Source organism: Dipodomys spectabilis, unplaced genomic scaffold, assembly GCF_019054845.1.
Source record: "Dipodomys spectabilis isolate Male_0828 unplaced genomic scaffold, ASM1905484v1 ptg000125l, whole genome shotgun sequence".
Classification (NCBI taxonomy): Eukaryota; Metazoa; Chordata; class Mammalia; order Rodentia; family Heteromyidae; genus Dipodomys; species Dipodomys spectabilis.
Genome location: NW_024870802.1, coordinates 18,788,186 through 18,812,912, shown reverse-complemented (window position 1 = coordinate 18,812,912; position 24,727 = coordinate 18,788,186). Strand labels below are relative to the sequence as shown.

General features: G+C 40.6%; 1 protein-coding gene across 1 annotated transcript in view; it reads right to left on the bottom strand.

Annotated features, from left to right (window-relative positions):
- Positions 1-24,727, bottom strand: part of Myof (myoferlin) — a 133,778-nt gene that overhangs the window by 62,565 nt on the left and 46,486 nt on the right. Inside the window, 14 exon segments of the mRNA XM_042689201.1 lie at positions 50-242; positions 3,615-3,721; positions 4,399-4,523; positions 6,129-6,306; positions 11,764-11,880; positions 13,943-14,067; positions 14,685-14,723; positions 17,388-17,470; positions 18,541-18,584; positions 18,688-18,756; positions 19,804-19,907; positions 22,488-22,614; positions 23,809-23,924; positions 24,593-24,623. Coding sequence (XP_042545135.1) covers positions 50-242; positions 3,615-3,721; positions 4,399-4,523; positions 6,129-6,306; positions 11,764-11,880; positions 13,943-14,067; positions 14,685-14,723; positions 17,388-17,470; positions 18,541-18,584; positions 18,688-18,756; positions 19,804-19,907; positions 22,488-22,614; positions 23,809-23,924; positions 24,593-24,623 — 1,458 coding nt within the window.

Below are 24,727 nucleotides of genomic sequence, written 5' to 3'. Positions count from 1 at the left end.
TCCATCACCCTCATTCCATGCCAGGTGGCCTTAAGTGTAAAAGTCCTACCTCTTCAGTCAGTTGCATTAACTTATCGAGCCAGTCTTCAATTTCTAACAAGGTAGACTTCACATCCGTAGCTTCAGACCTCATCCTCACAGCTGCCCCGTGTATCTGGGAGAGGTATCTGGTCCTCAACTTTCGGATCTGAGTATCAAGAACTGTCACATTAGATTTGCCTTCTGTGACAGGTAAGGTGTATCTAGCAAAAAGGAAAAGAAAAGAAAAAGAAGCAAAGAATTTGAAGGATCACTTTCTAGATACATTGGCTAGATGGGCAGAAATGTCAGATAAATTCTCCCTTGTATAACCAATGTATGCTAATGGAAAATACGTTTCAAAATGCTCTTCTGTTGGCAAGAATCACAAACAGCATATGCTTGCAGATTCTTCATTTACTTGATAAAGTCTATCAGTCTCCTACCAGATTCTATACGGATTGCCTGGCTGAAGCTGCCATTTCATCTCCCTGGGCTTGGTAGGGCAGAAACTATGATTAAAATACCAAAGCAAATCCTTCGGTTTGACCTGAGAGCCATGCAGTCACTGAGAAGAAAATGGAAATAGCAGCAGCTTAGAGATACTGGCCTTCCCTTCTTTTGTTCCCAAGAATCCACAGAAAGGTTGAGGAGGAGGGTAAATTAAAGACCATGAACCTTGAGAACTATGAACCTTGAGGTAGTTGATAGGTGGGCCTCGGGAGGCCTGTGGATCCCTGGAATTTATAGAGATAAAAAGTGTGGGGGCTGGGAAGGTGGCTCAGTGGTAGAGCGCTTGCCTTGCATGCCTGAGGCCATGGGTTCGATTCCTCAGCACCACATACGCAGCAAGAAAAAAGCCGGAAGTGGTGCTGTGGCTCAAGTGGTAGAGCGCTAGTCTTGAGCTGAAGAGCTGAGGGACAGCGCCCAGACCCAGAGTTCAGGCCCCACGACCGGACCCAAAAAAAAAAAAAAAGGAAGTGTGTGTGTGTGTGTGTGTGTGTGTGTGTCTAGACACACACAAACACCCATTTATATCAAGGTGCAGAGTGATATACTGGTGCTATGGAACTACCTGCTTTGGTATGAATTGTGACTGATTTATTAGTTCTGTGGTCTGGGCCAATTACTCTTGTTTTTCCATGTTCCAATGTGGGACAATAACATCCAACTTTTTAGGGTTGTTGTGAAAAGCAAATTTATTTTATTTTATTTATTTTTTAATATTTTAAATTATTTTTTATTGTGAAAATACTGTACAGAGGGGTTACAATTACATGGGCAAGGTAATGAGTACATTTCTTATCAAGCATTGTAGCCTCCTCCTTTGTTTCCCTTCCCATCCCATCTTCACCCCACCCCCTCATCCAACCCTCCTCCCCCCCCCCCCACCAAAGTTATAAAGTTCGTTTTTCGACATAACGACTTGTACACCTCATTGTTACAATGGGCCCACCTGTATCCCTATTTAAGTAATTCACATTTAAAACAATGCTAACTGCATAGTAAATACATCATCATTGTCTCATCAGCTTCTCAGATGGGCCTGTGAGCTCCACAATGGAGTAAGGAACATTTGTGAAGGCCAAATCTCCACTCAGAATGAGACTCAAGGACAGGACATCAAAGAATTACTGACATGGGGCTCAAATTAGCTTTCCTTCTTACTGCCCTAGCTGGTAGAACCACAAGGTGAGGCTGTTACCATTTCCAGTAAGTTCTAATCACATTGCCCCCCCCCCCCCCCCAGAAATTCCACTCATTTGATTTTCACCCAGCTCCTTAAATAAAGGAAATCCTAGCATGGTTTCCCTCAAACATTGAATTTCCTGTTATATGAAGTTAAAAGAAAATCATATTTGATTCTCTAAAAACAGCTCATATCAGAGAAGTATACAGAAAAGTTTTATTTTGTTTTTGCTCAGCAAATTCTAAATTTCTATATGAAAGTTATTACTAAAGGTTTCCATTTGATTTCATTAATAGTATGGCAATGTCCAGTTAATACCCTGAACAAATAGATATAAGAGCTGGTAGTTCAATAGCCACAATTGATAGCTTTGGTAGCTGGGTCTTGGTAGCTTACATCTGTAATCTTAGCTACTTAGGAAACTGAGATCTGAGGAGCAAGGTTCAAAGACAGCCCAGGCAGTAAAATCCATAAAATTCTCATTTCCAATTAACCACCAAAAGGCCAGAAACAGAGCTGTGGTTCAAGTGGTAGAGAGCCAGCCTTGAGTAATAAAGCTAAAAGACAGCTCCCAGGCTCTGAGTTTAAGCCCCTGTATATGAACACACACACACACACACACACACACACACACACACACACACACACACACACACACACACATGTCTCTTGATAAATATTGATTTTGAGGTAGAGGACAGGAAAGAGGCTGAGTTGGTAAACCCAACAACTCCCTGGACCTCTGTTTTCTCATATGAAAGACAGAGACCAAGAAATGACCTCTACCCCCATCTCTCCCCCAATACCCTCCCGTACCCAGCTCTAAAGGTCTCTGGATGTGGAGGAGTTCCCTGGTGGCATTGATTTCAGCAGCTTTCCAATGACCTGGCTAGACCACCAGAAGACCCAATAAGTCAGGATGACTCGAAGCCTGAACCTAGTGGGAGAAAAATGTCCTCTTCTCATGGAAAGCACCCATATGGTTTTCTTTCAGAACTTCCCTGCCCATGGCTTTATTACTCAATATTCAAAATGAGCTTGAAATGACTGACTTCCTCCTTTCAACTTCCAAGTGTTAAAAGATTTTATGAGCTGCTTCCCCCAAGTCACAGCTATACAAGGTCATCTGGCTCAACTCATATTTACTGGTTTTGTCCACCAAGGTTTGGCCATGGTGTTCATTAGGCACTCAGTAAAAAGCACAAGTCAGAAGGCTGCTTCTCAAAACACGTTAACCTATTAGATGTTCTGAGTGGTAGAACTGATGCTCTGACTCAGGCACCCCTGAGTGGGAGCCAGGATTAGCCTTCTTCAGTGCAGTTAGGCATCCCTGGACAATGGGCATCAAGGCCTGCTTCCTCCTCCCTCCCCACCCCTGCCGGAGGTTGCCCTGGGATGTGCTTCCTGGAGTAGGGCTTGGGCATCCTAAGGCTACTTTAGAATTGGCAGCAAATCAGAGTGGAGCTTTTCCTGGTGGTGACTCAGAGACTCCTCCTGGTGAGAGCCTTTTAATAACCCTGAATAGTTCAAATGTGTTTTTCAGATAAATACTTCAGGCTCTCAACACTCTAAAAGCTCTTAAAACTATAGAATTTCAGGAAGGAGGACATGGCTGGAATGTTGAGATAAAAAATAAGGTCGTGCTGGGTGCCAGTGACTTATGCTTGTAGTCCTAGCTACTCAGGAGGCTGAGATCTGAGGATTATGGTTCAAAGCCAACCCGGGCAGGAAAGTCCATGAGATTCTTATCTCCAATTGACCACCAGAAAACTGGAAATGGTGCTGTGTGGCTCAAAGGGGTAGAGCTCTAACTTTGAGCAAAAGAGCTTAGGAACAGCATCCAGGCCCTGAGTTCAGGCCCCATGACCAAATAAATAAATAAGCAAATAAATAATAGTCACAATACCTTGTATCTTCTATAACTGCATCTATCAGCTTCAACCACAGTTCAGCCAACTGGTTTGCAGGAATTTTGCCTTGGATCCCTGATTTTAGAGCTTCTATATTGGATTGCTGAAACATTTGGAGAAAAAGAAAACAATTGATAATGGTGCTTTATGCCATTATGCCCAGCAAGGGCTTTACTTTTATTTTTTAAAGAGTAGAGTTCCATATTGCTATTAAAATGAGCCACTCATCAACCACAAATTGTGGCAGAAACAGTGGGTCCCTGCTTCCTCCAGGCCCTTGCCTTTTACATTCTCCTCTCTTCCACAGTAAGAAAATATTTCTCTGAGCATCTGCTTGCCCAGGCATATGACTGAATCCCCCAACTTCCTTGTGATTAGATGTAGCTGCATGATGGGCTTCTGACCAATGGGAAGTAAACAGAAATTAAGCAGGTTTCTTTGAGGCCTGTTTCAGAGAGGGAAAAAAAACCTGTCTCATCTTCACCCTTCTTTTTCTTTCATTTAGACTACAGTGGGGGATGTTGTGGTGAGTGACCACTACCAGGTAGACAGAGGTAACTCCTTTTGATGTCCGAGCAACAAGGAAGAAAGAGCCTGAATTCCCAGTACCACAGAACTTCCATACACGCTTTGGACTATCTACCTCAACTATTAAAACCATTTCTCTTATCTGGGTGCCCAGTGTATTTGAGTTCCTGGGTCACAAGAGCCTCGTCTGCTATCCTAACTGCTACGTTCATTTACTCAGGAGTAAAGGAAATGGAGGAAAGATAAACTTACCAGCCGTTCTACCATGACTAAGAGCATGTTCACTGCATCCAGGCGATGACTAATATCCTCCCAGTAGGAAGTCAGGGTGACCACCGGCTTTGTATGAGCCCAGGGTAAGTAGTAATAGTAGTTCCCTGCCATGGGACATTGAGAATCAGTGAATGCCGGACACTTCAGGTAGAGAATATATTTATTACAGGTGTGTTGACTGTGCTCCTGCTTAATCTGTATGCTTGGGGAATGGTCTCGGTAGTCTGATTGTTTTGGGAGCGGCTGGGGATCAAACCTAGGTTCTTATACATACTAAGAATGTGCTCTGCCACCAAGTTATACTCCCAGCCTTAGGCTGGCAATGTACTTATTTATTTGTTGATTTGTTTTTTTTGCTGGTTCTGGGGCTTAAACTCAGGGCCTGGGCACTGTCCCTGCGTTTTCTTTTGCTCAAGACTAGCCCTATACCACTTGAGCCAAACTCCACTTTCAGCTTTTTGGTAGTTTATTTTTTGAGAGAAGAGTCTCACTGACTGTCTTGCCTGGGCTGAGTCACCAGTGCCTGGCTTGGTTATTTAATTCAGTTAAGCAACAGAAAAATAGAAGGTTCTTTTTCATTTACCTCTTGAAAAATCTCTCTAAAATACCCTTAGTAAACAGAGCACTAGAATTTCAGGAAAGGCATCTAAACATCACTGATGATTATATAACTTGCCAGACAAAAGTGCAGAGGGCACCTGAGATTAGACCGAATATTAAATAGTTTGCTTCTGGGGCTGGGAAGGTGGCTCAGTGGTAGAGTGCTTGCCTTGCATGCATGAGGCCCTGGGTTCGATTCCTCAGCACCACATAAGCAGAAAAAAGCCGGAAGTGGCACTGTGGCTCAAGTGGTAGAGCGCTAGCCTTGAGCTGAAGAGCTGAGGGACAGCACCCAGGCCCAGAGTTCAGACCCTACGACTGGACCCAAAAAAATAAAATAAAATAAATAAAATAAAATAAAAAAATAAATAGTTTGCTCCTGAAGAAACGTTATTTTATATAAATACTTTTTTCTTTTCTTTACTTTTTTCTTTTCTTTTCTTTTCTTTTTCTGGTCATGGGGCTTGAACTCTGGGCCTGGGCACTGTCCCTGAGCTCTTCAGCATAGGGTGAGCACTCTACCCCTTGAGCCACAGCTCCACTTCCGATTTTCTGGTGGAGATAAAAGTCTCATGGATTTTCCTTCCCGGGCTGGCTTTGAATCATGATCCTCAGATCTCAGCCTCCTGAATAGCTTGGATAACAGGCATGAGCCACTGGCACCCAGCTAATTAAATACTTTTGTTGTTCCTATTCTTTGTCAGCCTTAGCAGCTTGCAAGGAGTTTGAGACCCTCTTAGAATCTCAATGTGTTTAAGAATAGTTGATATTTCCCTGGGCACTTTGCGTTTTAATACTGCTTATACAAAAATGAGAATAAAGTTACGTCAATCATGGTGGAGTATTTGGTCAACATTCCTTTTCTTTCTTCTCTATGCTTTTAATCATTTATTGTTACTTCTCTTAGAGTGTTCTCATACTTTGCTTTCTATTATAATTAACAGTCATTCCTCTGTATCCATGGGAGGTTGGGTCCAGAAACCTTACAGGTGATCAAATCTCTTACATAAAGAATCTATGCACATCCTTCCATGTGCTTTAAATCATCAGGTCCTGGGAGGACCGCATTATAAACACTCACAGGAGAGAAAGCTTACAGTTAATCTTACCATCAAATACAGCACGGCTATACTGAGTTGTGGATGCCAAAGGCTTACATGTTGCATCAAACTTGTTGCCATAGTTCCCAATGCTGACTTCAAACTGAATGGCCTCACCAACATCTTGCAACATGGTGGCTGAATGAAACACAGCAGACAGGCTGTACTTCCGCCTTCGCTGGTATTTCTAAAGTATGAAGAGGGTGGACATATGTTCAGTAAAATTCTTGTTGCCCTTATTTACATCTAACAGATGTAACTCTATGTGTGTGTATGGCTTGAACTCAGGATCTCTCACTCATACTTGGATTACAAATGTGAGCCAGCAGCGCCTACCTTAGATGTAATTCTAAACCAAATTAATTAGTGCTGAATAAAACATCAGTGGAGAATGCCAATGAGTTCAACAGTTCCCCTTGTACTGATACAAATGGACAAAGACAGAGAAGTCTTTGGGATGCCCATTCTATTCACTGAAATAGATAGAGAGGAGAAAATGAAAAGAATACAAATGTCTGCAGGCCACTGGTTAAACAAATTATGTTACAGTCACAAAATAAAGTCAGAGTTAAGACTAGTAGCTTAACTGGTAGAGTGCTTTGTAAGCATGATGCCCTAGGTTTGAGCCCCACTATAGAAAAAAAGAATATATGAAGTATTGAGGGAGGGTATTTGGAAAAAAGATTCACCAACAGAAGAGGGGAAATAACTACTCAGTTTTCCGAGTCCACTGAAGTTCTCCAGGAACTTGGAATGACAACAAAATGAGCTTCAATGTAATCCAGGAAGCACACTACGGGTAGCAGCCAGCAGAGATTTATTTAGCATAGAAAGACAGAGCAGGGTGCATCACTTTACAAGGAATCAGAAGGTGGGAGATGAGTCTCAATGGGTAGTCTTTGTCTAAGATATTTGTGTTTTATAACTGGAATGGACAGGATTCTATTTCAGAGCTGGTCACCTGGATGTATAGGATAGTATCAAAACATGGACAATTGCTATCACTCAATCCTGGACACAGAAAGTCTAGGTTAGCTTTATGTCAAAGGGTCTTGTGACATGGGTATCTTTCTGTTTCTTTCTTCTTTTTTTGATTGGTCTTGGGGTTTGAATTCAGGGCCTGCGCCTCTTTGTACTCAAGGCTAGTGCTCTACAACTTGAGCCACAGTGCAAATTCTGCCTTTTTCTGAGTAGTTTACTGGAGATGAGTCTTATGGACTTTTCTGCCCAGGGTGGCTTTGGACCACAATCCTCAGATCTCAGCCCCCTGAGTAGCTAGGATTACAAGCATGAGCCACCAGCCCGGTTTGGATATCTGTTCTTTATCGTCCTTTTTAGGGTACTTTTCTTGGTCAGAGATTTATAAAAACAAAACAAAACAGATATTTTCTATTCTTGGATATAATTGTTCCTCTGGAGTCAGTACATCTCATTTAACAACTGAAAAAAGAAGGGAGAGTGATGGAAAGAATGTAGGTATACAGCTCATTCAATTCCTTACTGTTCCAGTGATATTTTTTCAGCCTTATTTCCTTATCTGTCTCAGCTCCTCAACTTAACTCAGATTTTAATAAATTTTCTAATTTACTAATCTCCTTTGAGGCTAGTCTGCCTCAAAAATTCCAAAGGGATAGATTTATATGTGTAGACATAGAAAATGGGTATATTTTATTTATATTTTACTTTATTTTGCTGAGGCTTGAACCCAGGGCCTCACACATGCTAGGCAATCACTCTATCACAGTGGTACGTCCCTAGATCTCAAAATTGAACTTACTTAATGTGAGCTTATTAACTATATTTTTTAATATTGGCAATACACATGAAGGTCTGAAAGAATATACCTCAAATTGCTGATCCTTGCCTTCATGCCATGAACTTTATTCAATAAAATGAATCATAATTACGGGTGGGTCTTCCTGTTTGTATGGGGCAAGAATGTGATCATAGATTTACAGAACTAAGCAAACAACCATTTCAAAATTTAAACAAAACTCTATGGAAAATACGTACAATAAAATTGACCATTTTAGGTATACAGTTCAATGGCATTGACTCCATTCATATGGTTGTGCTGAGACTCTTTGCATCTTGAAAAATTGTTATTCTATACTCATTAACTAATAGCTTCCATTCCCTTCCAAATAGTGCCTGGAAACTATCATTCTACTATCTCTCTCCGTGTGAGATCATTCGGTAAACTTCACTTGAGGAGAATCACATAATCTTTTCTTGGTGGGGAGAAGGGAAAAGAGGGCTTGAACTCAGCACCTGTGTACTGTACTTAAGCTTCAGTACTCAAGGCTAGGTCAACCACTTGAGCCCCAGCTTTACTTCTGGCTCTTTGGTGCTTAATTGAAGACAAGAGTCTCACAGGCTTTTCTGCCTAGGCTGGCTCTGAACCATAATGCTTAGATATTAGCCTCCTGAGTCACTAGGCTTACAGGTGTGAGCCACCATTGCCCAATAATCATGCAGTCTTTATCCTTTTCTGTCTGGCTTAACTCTCTTAGGATGCCTTCAACAGCAGCTATATTCTAGCAAGTGTCAAAATTTCTTCCTTTTCACCAAATCTTATTCCATTGTATGAGAATACCTGATTTTGTTTATCCAGGCATCTACTGATGGACACGTGGACAGCTATGAATACTGCTCTGAACATGGATGTACAAATGTCCATCAGAGTCTCTGCTTCTAATTCTTTTATGTTTTATACTCAGAAGTAGAACTGTTATACAATAGGGTAACTCTGGTTCCAATTTTAGAGGGACTGTTTTTAAGAACTTCTAATAGTGACCATAGCTGGTAGGTTTCTTTCTTTTTTTTTTTTTTTTGGTCCGGTCGTGGGGCCTGAACTCTGGGCCTGGGCGCTGTCTCTCAGCTCTTCAGCTCAAGGCTAGCACTCAACCACTTGAGTCACAGCGCCACTTCTGGCTTTTTTCTTTTTGCTTATGTGGTGCTAAGGAATCGAACCCAGGGCCTCAAGCATGCAAGGCAAGCGCTCTACCACTGAGCCACCTTCCCAGCCCCACTGGTAGGTTTCTAAAGGTGGAAAGAGAAAGAAACATACTATCATTATGAAGCCGCCATCTTGGTTCAAAGAACTTTCTTTGTATTGCAGAACAGAACCTTCTAAGAAGGTTTCGTGGGAAATCTCTCTAAGCATCAATTTTTCAGGGAAATCTTTCTAAAGCATTGGTTTGCAGCCTTTGTTGCCCCATGAGCTACCTAAAGAGCTTTAGCCTTGGGTACTGGATTTCAAAAGCTTCCCTAGAGCAAAAGGGAAGATAAGATGAAGGAAAATGATGGAAGAGATGATTCTGATGAAGAAGCACTGGACACATAAATGGCCATGTTAATTAAAACCTGTGTACAACCATTTGAAGTTCAGAAAATTAAAAAACTAAAAAGCTTCCCTGTTTCAGTATATTAACATGTTTTTTTTCCCCCCAAGTGGGAGAGTTTGGGGGAATTTAAGCTATTTGTTAGGAGCACTGTTTAAAGTACTCACAGTTAGCCCTGCCCCCAACTTTCCACAGCTCAGGAATGTGGTGGACTGGAGGGTTTGAGCTTGATTGTGTAAGAATAAAAAAAAAAAGCAGGAAGTTACTTGTATTAGTCAGAAATTACGTATAGTATCCTTCTTTGCAAACCACTTTAGAATGATACAAGAAAAAGATCTAAAAATAGGAAACATGATGAAGGTCCTGAGTTGGATCCCAGAGGAAAATGATCAGTGGTTAAAGCCAGAGCCATTATTAAATCAGGTGGCAGAGGGTTCATAAGGAGGCTGGGGTTGGGGAAGTAAATGTTATCCAAGACTAGGTCCACTGGGTCCCAAAACTCCCAGGATGTTCTCATTTTCAGTTACCTACAAGGACCCTGACAGGACCCTCACCCTGGAAAGTCAGATCTCTGAAAAGAAATTTGGGTGTCTGGAGATCATGACACCCAGCAGAGTGGCACGTACTGTCAGCAAGTAGCTAAAGATAGAGCACCCTGTGGACTACTTTGCAAATCCAGACTTTGCAATTCCATGAGGAATACCCCTACCACCTCCTCCCGGGCCTCAGAGCCCAGACGTTCTGATTAGGGCAGCAAAGAAGTCTGAGAGTGCCAGCCATTTCTCACTTCCTCTTGGCCCCCAGGGCACAAAGAGGTGAATAGAGGAACAATAAGAACCATTTAGAAAAAAAAAAACCAGATCCTCAACTTTGGTTCTGGTCCCTCCCTTATTAGCCTTGGGGCAAAACTGCAGCAGGCAGTGAAAGTTAAAGAATATAAATTAGTCTATTGAGCACAGCAGGAAGTCTATTTGATCGTGTAGCCTACAGCTTCTACAGATCTCACGGATCTGGGCATTCTGTAGAAGAGGCGAGGTGGAATTTCAGAGGTAACTTTGAGAAAGAAAGTGGTTTCTGTCAGCTGGATTCTGAAGTGGCTAACAGTGTTTCAAAGTAGGTGTGAGCACCAAGGCGTGGAACTTAAAGAAGAGGGACGGAAGCCAAGAAGGGAGACGGGAGCCAAAGAAAGTCTCTCAACTTGCCCACTTAGGTCTGTTTATTTAAGGTCTGCAGACAATTGGCCTAGCTTGTGGAAGAATGCAAGTGCTGCTGCAAGCAGGATTTATTGAGCCCTTAATGTGGGCCAGTCCAATAAGAGACCTCAAGGAAATGTTGAGTGTGCAGGAAGGAGAAAGCAAGTTCATACAATGCTCCTAGACACAAAAAGAAGAGGAAAGAGGAAGAGGGAGGACATAAAGAGCAGATCACAGGTAGGCAGGGAAAAAAAAGTGGTCCTTCTATAGCAGGGCAGAGGCTAGGAAATCAGCAGGTGTCAGAATAATGTTGAGTTTATCCACACTTGACCCTCTCCTATCAGCCTGATTCCTTCTGTGGAAACACCAGGCAGGACCCTGTTGTACCTCCTGTGTGGCAAGAACCTGTGGCCAGGTCCAGAGCAATGCCAGCTCTGCTCCAGGGAGATGAAGGAGCTCTTGGCTTCTTGGAGACCAAGTGGCTTTTCTGTGCCCTTATAAATAGTGAAGTCGGGCTGGGTGCTGGTAGCTCACACCTGTAATCCTAGCCACTCAGGAGGCTGAGATCTGAGGATCAAGGTCTGAAGCCAGCCAGAACAGGAAAGTCCTTGGTACTCTTATCTCGAATTGGAGGTGTGGCTCAAAGTGGTAGAATGCTAGCCTTCAGCAGAAAAGCTCAGGAACACTGCCCAGGCCCTGAATTCAAGCCCCATGACCAATACAATAAAATAAATTGTGAATCCTGAAGTATAGCAGCTGTCTATGATCATGGAAATGACTAGTGGTGGTGCCTATATTTTTGAGTGGTAGCTCTTAGACTCCTATTCTCAGTTCATTCAGTTTGGAAGGATCTCTCTCTACTCCTGCCAGGTTTCAGTAGGGTACTAACATCTCAAAGGATGAAACAAGCCTTCTTACCCTCAGGGTGCTGCTGTAGATATATTAAGAGGCTGCACAAGTTACCTGCTATGAGGAAGGTCCTTCTCCAACTCAGACCTTGAATGACCTCTAAAGGTCTGTTGGCTCACACAATCCAGTACCAGCTATCCTACCTCCAATGCTCTCCAATACCTTTATCCACATCATGAGTTACACTCTAACATTTACCTCAACAATCAGCAAGTCATCACTTGAAATGGGCTCAAGCATCTTATCTGGTGGTGTCTTTTCAAGAAAAGTGCTTAATTCAACCAAGATTCTGCCTCTGTAGGCAACTCCTTCTCCCTGCAAGGCAAGAACATAGGGTTATTCCTTTAGGTATAGGCAATGTCAAAAAGAACTCTGCCTTCTGGTTGGGTTAATACTATTACTACCATATATATATATATATATATATATATATATATATATATATATATATATATATATATATATAATATACCGTATATATACATAAATGTGCACACACATACACACACATGTAGACATTTCCAATGGTCCTAACCTCCAAAATGAATCGGTTAGTAACTCTTGCAGCTGATTTCAGAACTTAAAACTTTTTTATTATTATTATAAAGGTGATAGAGGGATTACAGTTACATAGGTCAGATAAAGAGTACATTTCTTTTTTTTCTTTTCTTTTTTTTCTTTTGGTCAGTCATTGGACTTGAACTCTGGGTCTGGGAGCTGTACCTTAGCTCTTCAGCTCAAGGCTAGCACTCTACCACTTGAGCCACAGTGCCACTTCCAGTTTTCTCATGATTAATTGGAGATAAGACTCTCATGGACTTTCCTGCTCAGCCTGGCTTTGAACCACAATCCTCAGATCTCAGCCTCCTGCATAGCTAGGATTACCAGCTACATTTCTTTTTTGACAACGTCACCCTTTCCCTCACTCTCTCCCAGTTTTCCCTCCCATCTCCACCCACAAGTTGTATAGTTCAATAGTCCAGTGAGTACTATTGCTGCATTTTTCACCCTTTATCCCTCTGTTTCAGATCTTTAAAATTTGAAGGAAGAGCCTTTAGAAAGGATACCAAAGAGATCCTTCTAGATCCTGCTCAGGCAGAAAGGGATCCCAGCTCAGACTGAGGACAGAGTTTTAAGAAGCCATGCCCTAGCTGGGTGCCTGTGGCTCATGCCCATAATCCTAGCTATTCAGGAGGTGGAGATCTGAGGATCATCATTTGAAGCCAGCTCTGGCAGGAAAGTCTTATCTCCAATAAATGACTCAGAAGACACCAGAAGTGCAGCTGTGGCTCAAGTGGTAGAGCACTAGCTTTGAGTACAAAGAAGCTCAGGGACAGCTCCTGTGCTCTGAGTTCAAGGCCCAGGACTGGCAAAAAGAAGAAGAAGGAGGAGGAGGAGAAGGAGGAGGAGGAGGAGGAGGAGGAGGAGGAGGAGGAGGAGGAGGAGGAGGAGGAGGAGGAGGAGGAGGAGGAGGAGGGAGAGGGAGAGGGAGAGGGAGAGGGAGAGGGAGAGGGAGAGAAAGAAAGAGAGAAAGAAAAGAAAGAGAGAGAGAAAGAAAGAAAGAAAGGAAGAAAGAAAGAAAGAAAGAAAGAAAGAAAGAAAGAAAGAAAGAAAGAAAGAAAGAAAGAAAGAAAGAAAGAAAGAAAGAAAGAAAGAAAAAGAAAAGCCACGTTCTGCATTTGCCAAAGTGGACAGGTGCAGGTTGGGAAGGGGACGTGATGGGGCTCTAAGTCTCCCTCTTTTTACTTCAGCAGACAAGCTCTACATTTATCTACTCAGTTCCTTATTTCCTCTTCTCAGAATATAGAGGCCTCACCGGGCAAGGCAACCGGGCCAAGTCTCAGAGTAAGCAGGAAATAATGGAAGGTGTTCTGAGTCAGTGGAATATGAGGGTAAAGTGTGTGGGTACTCCTCCCACCACACCCAGCTGTTTTGTGTTAGCACAAAATCTTCTAAAGAGGAAGGGAGGCATCCCAATTCCACAACTGTCTTCTGGGCATTTCCCATCTCTGGGACCCTGTGTTCTCATTTATGACACAAAGGTTGTGGATCGGATCAGGTATAACAAAGAGTCTCTGAAGACATATCACTGCCAATTATTTGAGGAATTCTTGGAGCTTGGCATTGAAAAGAATTCCAAAGCAGCACAGTATCAGTATTGATTGCTGAAGTGTAAAAGCAGATATCTCTAGGATCTTTTTCTATTCTGGCACTCAATAACTTGAGGAATCTGAGATCTCTCCTTCAATGTTTGATCAGTCATATTGTGTCTATCTATATGAAGAGGAAGGGGATGCTCCCTAAATATACTTACCTTGATAAAAAGGAATCACATTAACCAGTGCCTGATAGTAGCAATCTTGATTGATAAACTAACCTTTCCTGTGTTTAGGTCATCATAGGGGTCTGGGAATCCAGTGTACTCTCTGGGGCTTCCATAAAGGTTCAGATAACAAGGTCCAAACGTTGGGACAAAGCCCACCTCTGTTTCTCCTGTATTTACTGAGAGATAAACACCATCGTTAGATTTCAGGCTTTAAGCCTCCTATGGAAATTCTACAGAAATAAAATATTAGTTATTAGTTAACTGGATGAGATTAAGTTTGTTGTCCATTCTGTAAGTTAGTTGTATTAGTGAAAATTATAGGCACCTGCAGGACTTGCTGAATTTCATCTTATTATTATTGAATAGCAAATAAAACATTTGTAGTGGGTAGTTCAGGTAAAAATATTCTTACAAAAGGAGAATGGTATTCAGATCAACAAATAATAAGATTTTCAACATAATCATCACAATTGATTTAATGCCCTCACATCTCTGAACATGAGCAATAACAAACACTGTTATATCTCACAAACAGTTATTGGGACTCAAGCCGAACGAGATTGTGTGAATCTAGCTGAAGACGTGAACATATAAGCAAGTGCTGGTTAGCAAACAGACTCTAAGCACAACCACGCAGGACAGTCATACCATACTCACAACACAGTGACTCTAGTGAAACTACCTTTGGGACAACAAAATGTTAAAAGAACAGTCCTAAGGCAATCAATGAATACATTCTTAGTAAGATGATAGTAGATAGAAAGCTCTAGTAGCAAAATTGCAAAGCATGAACCTGTATACGATGCAGCCCCAGTTCCTGAAGATGAGAGATCTATGTAGTAAAAATGATTGGTTAAAACACAAGAGAAACATGGGCATTGTAAAACACACACTATCAAGTTAATCAAATCTTGTGCCAGGTAAGCAGTTTAGCAACACCAGAAATGCCCCATATTTATACCCATGTCACATGATTATTTTGAAATTAATGTAAATATTACATATTAAGCCTTTGTGGCTTTGTGACAATCAGCACAACCACCACACATGAGTAACCCAAATTCATCAGCCCAAAGAACCAAGCGTGAAAAAAAGCTGGCTTCCCACAGCAGAAGAGGCAGGTGACATAACCAACATCTCATGCTTTCAATAAAAAATTTATTGGTTTTATGGCTGAGTTGGGATCAAAGCCAGAAAATCCAAGTTAATATAGTCAAAAGCTGTATAAGAAAATACCTGTAGTCAATCATATATTATGTGACTCAAAACATGGTTTGTTTCTTTGGTTTCATCATTGTTATTTTGAGACCCTGCAATGGATATGCGGGGCAGATGACCTCACAAGTCTGAAAATTATCCCTCCATCACAACTAAAATCTTATACCAATATTTCTTGAATAATTATCTATACATATTATGACTTCTACTAACAAATGGATTTTAGTTATTTTTACAGTGCTTTTATATAGTTATAGCATGTTTTTTAGTTCCTCTGTTGGCTTCTTTCTTTCTTCCTTTCCTTTCTTTCATACTGGTTAATGTGCTTTACTTGAACTCAGAGCCTCTAGCTTTTGCTTATTTTCTTTGTTCAAGACTGCCACTCTACAAGCTACTAGTTTTTTGCTGGTTAATTGTAAGTAAGAGTCTAATGGACTTTTCTGCCCAGGTTGGCTTTGAACCAGGATCCTCAGATCTCAGCCTCTTGAGTAGTGAGGATTGCAGGCTTGGGCTACCAGCACCCAGCTCTTCTCCTGGTGCTTTCATCCAAAATGATTACATCTGTATTGCTTACTTGATAAGAAGAGTCTATAATCTATAAGACTCTTGTCCTTAGCCTCCAACTTCTTCCTCCTTCCATTTCTAATCCCTATTTTCTGTGCTTTTGCTTTATATATTGTAATGAATGATGACATTTACACAATGCTCACAGCTTGGCCTATAGGTTTAATAACAATAGAAAACAGTGCTTACATAATAGCAACTACATAAATATTGTTCTCTGCAGAGAAAAAGAAAGGTTTGTGGTTATATTTCCTTTGTTATAGCCCCAGTATTATGTAATTCCTGTGACTCTCTGATGAATACTTGAAAGGACTCTTGCTTATCTTCTACAGTTTGCTTACAGTAGTATGCCTTTATATTCAATCACATTTTTTTTCTGATCACCTCTGTTTCTTCTGGGATTTATAATTGCCCTTCTTCTTAGTTTCTTGAAGGAGAAAATTGATTGTTTCACCACATCTGTAATATCTTATTCATGCTGTTGCTTAAATTAACACTACTTAAAAATTAAAACTTACTAAGTCCTCTTAAGATGAAGATAAAGGAAACTTCATTTTCTTAAGACAAAATTTTCCCCAAATTCTCCAGTTTTATTCAACATGTACAATCTGCTGAGTATCAGTAGCTCACACCTGTAATCCTGGCTACTCAGGAAGCAGAAATCTCAGGCAGAAAAGTTTGTGCCTGGGCAGAAAAGTCCATGAGACGCTTATCTGCAATAAACCACCAAAAACCCCGAAATGGAGCTGTGGCTCAAGTGGTAGATCACAAGCCTTGAACAAGAAAGTTAAGGGACAGTATGTAGTCCCTGCATTCAAGCCTCAATACTGAAACACAAAAAAAAATACATTTCATCTGTTGGCAATTACAATAATTTTTGTTTGGGCAGTAAAAAAAAAACAAAACACAAAACTACTGGTGTTAACACTAAATCATTTTCTTTGTCTTCTTAATTTACTTCCTTTATTATTTACTACAGTTTGAGGCATATTCATTAAAACATAATGCAGATACTGGTAGGCAGTTCTCAAGTGTGGAAAATAACCCAAAGAAAAATGCATTGGAGCCGGGCACCAATGGCCTGTAAGCCTAGCTACTCAGAAGGCTGAGATCTGAGGATCACAGTTGAAAGCCAGGCTGGGCAGGAAAGTCTGTGAGACTCTTATCTCCAATAAACCACTAGAAAACTGGAAGTGGCATTGTAGCTCAAGTGGTAGAGTGCTCGCCTTGAGCTGAAGGGCTGAGGGACAGCGCCCACGCCCAGAGTTCAAGCTCGACAACCATCAATATAGAAAGAAAGAAAGAAAGAAAAATGCATTGGTTATCAATGTCTGTTAGAGTGAAAACAAAAATACATGGGATCTCAGCTATATTCCATGGTTCACTGGCATCTGGCCTCATTCCTGACAAGGAATCAGCTGAGAAGGGACTTGTTATACTGGGGTGGACTTCTATCAATGTACTCTAAAATAACAAAAAATGTATTAGGAGATTTGGATAGGAACAATAAAGCTAAAAATCTCCAAACTGTTGGTTGTTTCTCTTACTTGTTATTCTTTTAGACATCACCAAAACACTTGGAATGGTTTACTATACTCATCAAATTTGCCTATTAAGAAACACTATCTATTGCCAGATGTCCCCCAGCCCCCACTTTGTCCTTTCTCCAGAAGTTTTGCATCCTGTTTTGTGCCAGATTTGCTGAGTGACTTACCTTCTACTTCCCCACCAGAGGCAGCAATTTTAGAGAGGTATAAATACGTTGTTCCAACAACATCATTTTTGGTAAGACGGTCCCTGTGTAAAAGGTTAAGGTCTCAGCTTATAAAAATAAGTCTTCGTTTCAGTAATAATAATATACAATAAAATTTAAAATGATAACTATATAATATTGATCAATATACATTGTATTCATAAAATAATAATAATTTCATGTGACTGTAACCTTTCTGTACAGCATCTTTATAATAAAATAAAATGAACAATAATAATAATAATAATAAAGACAGTTAGAAATACCTCAGACCACAGAAATCATAAAGTGCAGTGGGCCTCAAGCTTCACTGTACTTAAGAATCATTTGTAAACCCTCTACCTTCATCTCCCCTCCCACCCACCACAAGCTTCTTAGTCAATAAACCTGGGTTAGGAACTACCCTTTAGGGTGGTTTAGAAATGCTGCACTAGTCAGACAATTCATTTTGCAGTGACAAAACTGAAACATTATAGAAAGGTGGAGGGTTTTTCCTATGGCCACTTAATACCATTTTCATAAAATGAATTAATCAACTTGAGGCACATGACATTATGAGTATAATATTATATGAAATAATTGTTTATATTTTATTATGTTCATACTAATTATCATAACAACAATTACAATGAGTTATCTAAGTGTTTAAAATAGGGAGAGAATTTCCCCTCCAATTCAAGTTTTGATTGAATACATAGTAAGTGTGAGTGCTTACTGAGTAATAAGTACTGTTTCTCCAGTGTAGTCCCTTGCCTAAATCTTAGTATGTTGTGGGGACAAATGTACCCATGCCCACTATAAGTAATACAGTACACATTCTGTGTATGTATGTGGAGAAGGAAACCCTAATATCTAGCATAATGTCCACTACATCCAAATGTTCAATTCTTTTTTTTTTTTTTCTTTTTTTTGGGTCTGGTCATGGGGCCTGAACTCTGGGCCTGGGCACTTGAGCCACAGTTCCACTTCCGGCTTTTTCTGCTTACGTAGTGCTGAGGAATCGAACCCAGGGCCTCATGGATGCAAGGCAAGCGCTCTACTACTGAGCCACCTTCCCAGCCCCAAATGTTCAACTATTTAACGTTGAGTTAGATACTTGTCTATTTCAACTCACCAGTCATATACTGTTAGTTTTATTTTTTCACACATGGAAGGAAACTGTTAAAATGAAACAACAAAAAAAAGGAAATTATTTCTCCATTTATTCAGTAGCTACTAAAGCAAGCACTCTTACTTTTTCTGAAAGAAAAGGAAGTCAAACCTTGATCTGAAGATTGACCACTTGATTCCACACAGGGTTTGCATTTTTCTCAATTATATTTGTACACACCTGCAAATCACCAAAACAAAATTTTGGAGATTGGAAGTTTCTAATTTCTAAAATTTTCATATATATATATGTATATGGTTATGGTTATGATATTAGTTATATGCTTAGTAATCAGGTTAAACTTCGTTCCTCCTTCCCTTCTTCTCTCCCTCCCTGTCTCCTTCCTTTTCCTTTTGGTGCTGGGGATATAACCTAGGACCTTCCATATGCAAAGTATATTCTCTATCACTGAACTTTCACTCATTCTTCAAACTTAATTTTTCTTGATAATGACTTGGTAAAATATGACGCCAATACTGGTCTTTGCTCTCTCTATGCACTAAACATTTGTATTTATCCATGTCTTCACTAGTTTACAATTGCCAGATGTCTAACATTAGATAAATATAACAAGGCAAAAGTTAAACTTTATTATTATACACTAATACACACACACACACACACACACACACACACACACACACACACACACACACTATCACTTCTTGTCACCTGCTCTATTTTCTGTATAGTTCTAAGCACAATCTGAAATGATTCACTTTCTGGTTTGCATGTGTTTTGTCTGTGGTGTGGTTTTAGTGTCTTTCCCACACGTTCATGAGTTGGAAACTCAGTCCCTAAATTTGTATGTTCATGGTATTTTGAGGTGAATTCTTTGGGAGGGAATTAGCCATAGATGAGGTCACCAGTGTGGGCGAGGCTCCCATGATGGCATGGAATGATCGCAGCTGCCTTGGGAATTTGCCTAAGGTTAAAACAATACTTGAACCTTGGAAATAATTTCAATAACACAGTCGTACTTTTCGCAATTCGAATCTTCCAAAAGATTTAATTTTCTAACAGGAGTCTAGCATGACTTCCACTGCAGAATAAGGCTGTGGAGAAACTTGGTGTGTTTGATTCAGATGAAATCTCTGTTCTCACATAACAGTCTGCTCACCAGGGGGGCGATTTGAACAAAAAGCAAGCAGGAATTCACACCAAGGAAGGCTCAGCACTAGCAATATTTTCTCTAAGAGGCAAGCGTCCTTAGATCCCCGTGCAAACCTTTTTTCCAGCAAAGGCAACTTCAACAAAAGGGTCCACGAGGTTTTTCTTATCTGCAACGCCACCAAATATCTCCTTCACTGTCTGCGAGAAAGCATCATCCACTGGAAGGGAACACGTCACACAGCAGACATTAAATTTGGTTCTCTTCAAAGAATGGACACAGTTTGCCAAAATTTAAAATGTTCTCCTACATGTGAGGAAAGGTGTACAAGAGTCGTTCTAGAAATCCTCCAGAGAAATCCCATTTGAGAAACAAAGACAGCAACGTTCTAAAATCAACCACAGTATCTTGAAAACTAAGCCCATCAATTACTCGTTGAGGAATGATTATTTATGGAAGAAAGTAGAATTTTAAAAAATACACACAGTATGGGCTGGGAAGGTGGCTCAGTGGTAGAGCGCTTGCCTTGCATGCCTGAGGCCTTGGGTTCGATTCCTCAGCACCACATAAGCAAATAGAAAAAAGCCGGAAGTGGCGCTGTGGCTCAAGTGGTAGAGTGCTAGCCTTGAGCTGAAGAGCTGAGGGACAGTGCCCAGGCCCAGAGTTCAGGCCCCATGACCGGACCCCCCCCCAAAAAAAATGCACACAGTCAAAATTATATTAAGTGAAGTAAGCCAGGCCCAAAGAAATATAGGACCCATGGTTTCCCTTATTTGCAATAACTAGTATATGTCTGAGTCAAGCAGAAAAGATCAGATAAGTTGATGTTAGGGAAATGAACTCTAAGATATGTATTCAAATGTTATTTTCTTTCATGCGATTGTTTCTAACACATTTATGAGATTATTTTTTTGTTGCTTTGTATGTCCCTCCCCCATGGTATAACCCCTGCTTTTCACTATATTTGATGTTGGTATAATTTGTGGAGGGAAAGGGAAAAACAAATCGTTTAAATAGGGATACAGTTGGACCCATTGCAACAATGAGACGTACAAGTCGTATGTCGAAAATGAACTTTACAACTTTGGTAGGGGGGGAGAGGGTTAGGGTGGGGGGGGGCAGGGGGAGGATGGGATGGGAAGGGGAAACAATGCTTGATAAGAAATGTACTCATTATCTTGCCCATGTAATTGTAACCCCTCTGTACAGTATTTTCACATAAAAAAGAAAAAGAAATGCACACAATCAAGGGAAGAGGCCACTTGGCATCCTCAGGGCCTGGTTTCAGTTTAGAAAGGTGTTTCAGGTCAAAAGGATACAAGCCTAACCTGACTTTTAAATGAATTCTAGAAAATGTAGCACTAGCATCAATAATACAGCTGTAACATGGAATCAAGCACAAACAGATCTCTCTGATTTAACAAACTCAAAAGTGGATAAAATCAAAGCAGTGTAGAAGTACCATGTGTAGTTTAATGCACTACATTGGAGGGGAAAATGGTACAGGGGGTGGTCTTACAAAGGGGAGAAGCATCCCAGGAAAAGCTGCATGCTGTAAAGAGATGCATTGGCTGTGTGTGGATGCAGCCTCCTTAGGGACCTGCAGAAGGCTCCCCTGTTCCCAAGACGGGCAGGAAGCAGACAAGCCCAGGCTCCCAGCTCTCCTTGCTCCTTGTCTTAGCTATTTTTAAAATAGGATCTCATATTTTTGCCTAGGCTGGTCAGGACTGAAATTTTCCTTCCTGTTCTTTCTATATGTCTGGGTTGACATATGCATGCCACCACATACCTGGCTTATCAGTTGAGATGAGGTCTCCCTAATGTTTTTCCTGACCTGGCCTTGAACCACAATCCTCCCAATCTCCAACTCCACAATAGCTAGGATGTATAGCTACCATGTCTTGCCACTGTGTGTGTGTGTGTGTGTGTGTGTGTGTGTGTGTGTGTGTGGTGTCAGCATCTGACTACTAACTCTAATTTTAATCTTTCCAATAAAATGCTTTCAAAGAAAACTTCAATAATATATTCAATTATCAATTAATGTTTCACTATTAATTGATTAATGTCTCACTAGTCAATGTTGACCACAGTTTAACTCATTGCCACAGCTAAGACCTGCTGGTAGGTCTGGGCTTTTTCACTCAAGGCTAGTGCTCTATCACTTGAGCCACACTTCCATTTCTGGCTTTTTGCTAATTTAGTGGAGATAAGAGTTTCTTGGGTACATCTGCCTAGGCTGCCTTTTCATAGTCCAATATCCAACACATTTATTTGGTTTTGTAATTTCAAATGTTCATTTAAGATTTAAGAAAAGGGCTGGGAAGGTGGCTCAGTGGTAGAGCGCTTGCCTTGCATGCCTGAGGCCTTGGGTTCGATTCCTCAGCACCACATAAGCAAAAAGAAAAAAGCCGGAGGTGGCGAGAGCTGAGGGACAGTGCCCAGGCCGAGTTCAGGCCCCACGACCGGACCAAAAAAAAAAAAAAGATTTAAGAAAAAAGGCTGGCAGTACTTACTGCTCACCTCGCTTTAGCATTGTCTAGATGAAGTAAAAAACAGACACAGAGGAGAAAAAAGGATAGAGTGGAATAGGCGAAAAGCAGGTGAAGGAACATGGATCAGAAACCAATTGGCTGTGCAAGAAGCTTGCAGTGGAGCCAGACAGTGAAAATAAGCCCATGAAGGCTTCACAGCAGAAAAACGTGCAGCACGGAGCACCAGTCAGTATTCAGAGGGTGAGCTGAACACATTCCATCATGCAGATAACTGGCAAACCTGGGGCCAAGTAGGAATCCATACATACTCTGTGGGATGTCCTCGGCTCGGTAGATTTTCAGCAAGAAGGTCACCCACCGCAGGGCAATGCCAGCAGGCAATAATAAATTGCTCTCCACATCGTCACTGTCAATATCACGATCTCTTTTCTTGGGCTATTGAGGACGCATGATTAAATTTACATGAATAATTCAATTTATGTGTATAGAAAAGCAACACTTCTACAAAGCCAAATTGATGTTTGCAAACTGAAAAGGAATTAAAATTTTGTTTCTATTAGGATATATATAAAAATATATAATATACACATATATTTTATATATATGTAAATTTATATATATATAAATATGTGTGTTATATAATTTAAATAAAATATATTTACATAAATAAATAAAATTAAATAAAGTAAATAAAATATATTTACATAACATATAAATATGTGTAAACATACAACTATATATTTATATAAAATATGTTTATATATTTATTATATATCAGTTATATATAAATATTTTTTTTTTAGGTTCAAGACTGGGACTCAAACTTGGTACCTGCTACTTTCACTCATTGGCTAGTGTTCTACCAACTTGAGCCATGCCTCCAGACCCACCCATTTCTACTTGGAGTCTCTGTTTAGGGTATAAGAGTTCAGTCATCAACGTTCTTTTGACAAATGCTCACAGGACTCTGTGTCCTTCTGTAGTTTTATGAGACCTGAACACATAAAGTATGTGTGCATTCCTGATGTTTTTCCAGTTTCTCTCTGACCACTCACTATGCCCTATTTTATTGCCCAATTTCCCAGAAACCCTTCAGGTAGCAATGCCTGATTCCACAAGCAAGCCCCGCTTTGTAGACAAAATCAGTTTTTCTATGATTCAAGAAAATCATAGAAACACATATATCTTTCCTGAATTAAATACTCATAGACTCTAGGAAGTGTGCTAGAATGATAATCTATTATCAGAAATGAACAGCTTTTCGGGGCTGGGAAGGTGGCTCAGTGGTAGAGGGCTTGCCTTGCATGCTAGAGGCCCTGGGTTCGATTCCTCAGCATCACATAAGCAAAAAGAAAAAAGCCGAAAGTGGCGCTGTGGCTCAAGTGGTAGAGCGCTAGCCTTGAGCTGAAGAGCTGAGGGACAGTGCCCAGGCCCAGAGTTCAGGCTCCACGACTGGACCAAAAAAAAAAAAAAAAAAAGAAAAGAAGAAATGAACAGCTTTTCAAGAATGAGAGGAACTACGGGGGTGAGGTGATGAGAAGTCTTGCTTCATTTCAATAGCCCACTTGTTTCCATCTTGATGAGTTTTTGGTGTGAAAAGAGCAAAAGGTAGAACATTTAGGGACTCACAGGAGGTTCGTCTCCAGTTCCCAAGACAAACATGCTGACTTTCAGGTAACCCTTAGCACCTGAACTGGTATCTTCAGGGTCATTGAGGAGAAGCCATTTCCTCATGATGGCATGTCCTAAAATAAAAAAACAGAAGGACAAGAATGCTCTGAAGTCCTGCAGTGGACCTGTGATTTTATCTGCTGGAAGAGCAACAAGCAATTCCTTACACCAAACTCCACAAATGAGTCTGTATAGTAATATCTTCTTTTCTGTAGGTAGAATTTCGATCTTACCCACTCAAATCATCCTCAACCACCTGTCCTGATGTGACTCAAACAAAACCTTCTAAATAGCTGGGCGTTGGTAGCTCACTCCTGTAATCCTAACTACTCAGGAGGCTGAGATCTGAGGATCACAGTTCAAAGCCAGACCGGGCATTAAAGTCTGTGAGACTCTTATCTCCAATTAACCACCAGAAAACCAGAAGTGGCGCTGTAGTTCAAATGGTAGAGCACTAGCCTTGAGCTGAAGAGCTCAGGAACAGCACTCAGGCCCAGAGGTCAAGCCTCATGACTGTGTCTAACAAAACAAAACAAAAACCCTCTAAGCGCCTCATATTAAAATGCTATTATTTATTCCCACCAATATTCCCTCCCATCAAGAAAATGATGGTTTTCTATTCTTTTGTTGTTCTATTTCTTTGATTCCTTGGTCAAGATTTTCTTGATTTCTAGAATCTTCCTCAGAGTTAAAAGGAATAAAATTGACTGACACTTTAGGTTAATGGAAATAACACACTTACCAGGTTCATCATACACAAATCCAACATCAATCTGGGAAAAAATTAATTGAAAGTAGATTATGTAGATTTTAAAAACAGACTGGTGACTTTAAAGAAAACATTGTTATATTGCAAGACAACACTCTTGCTCTTCAA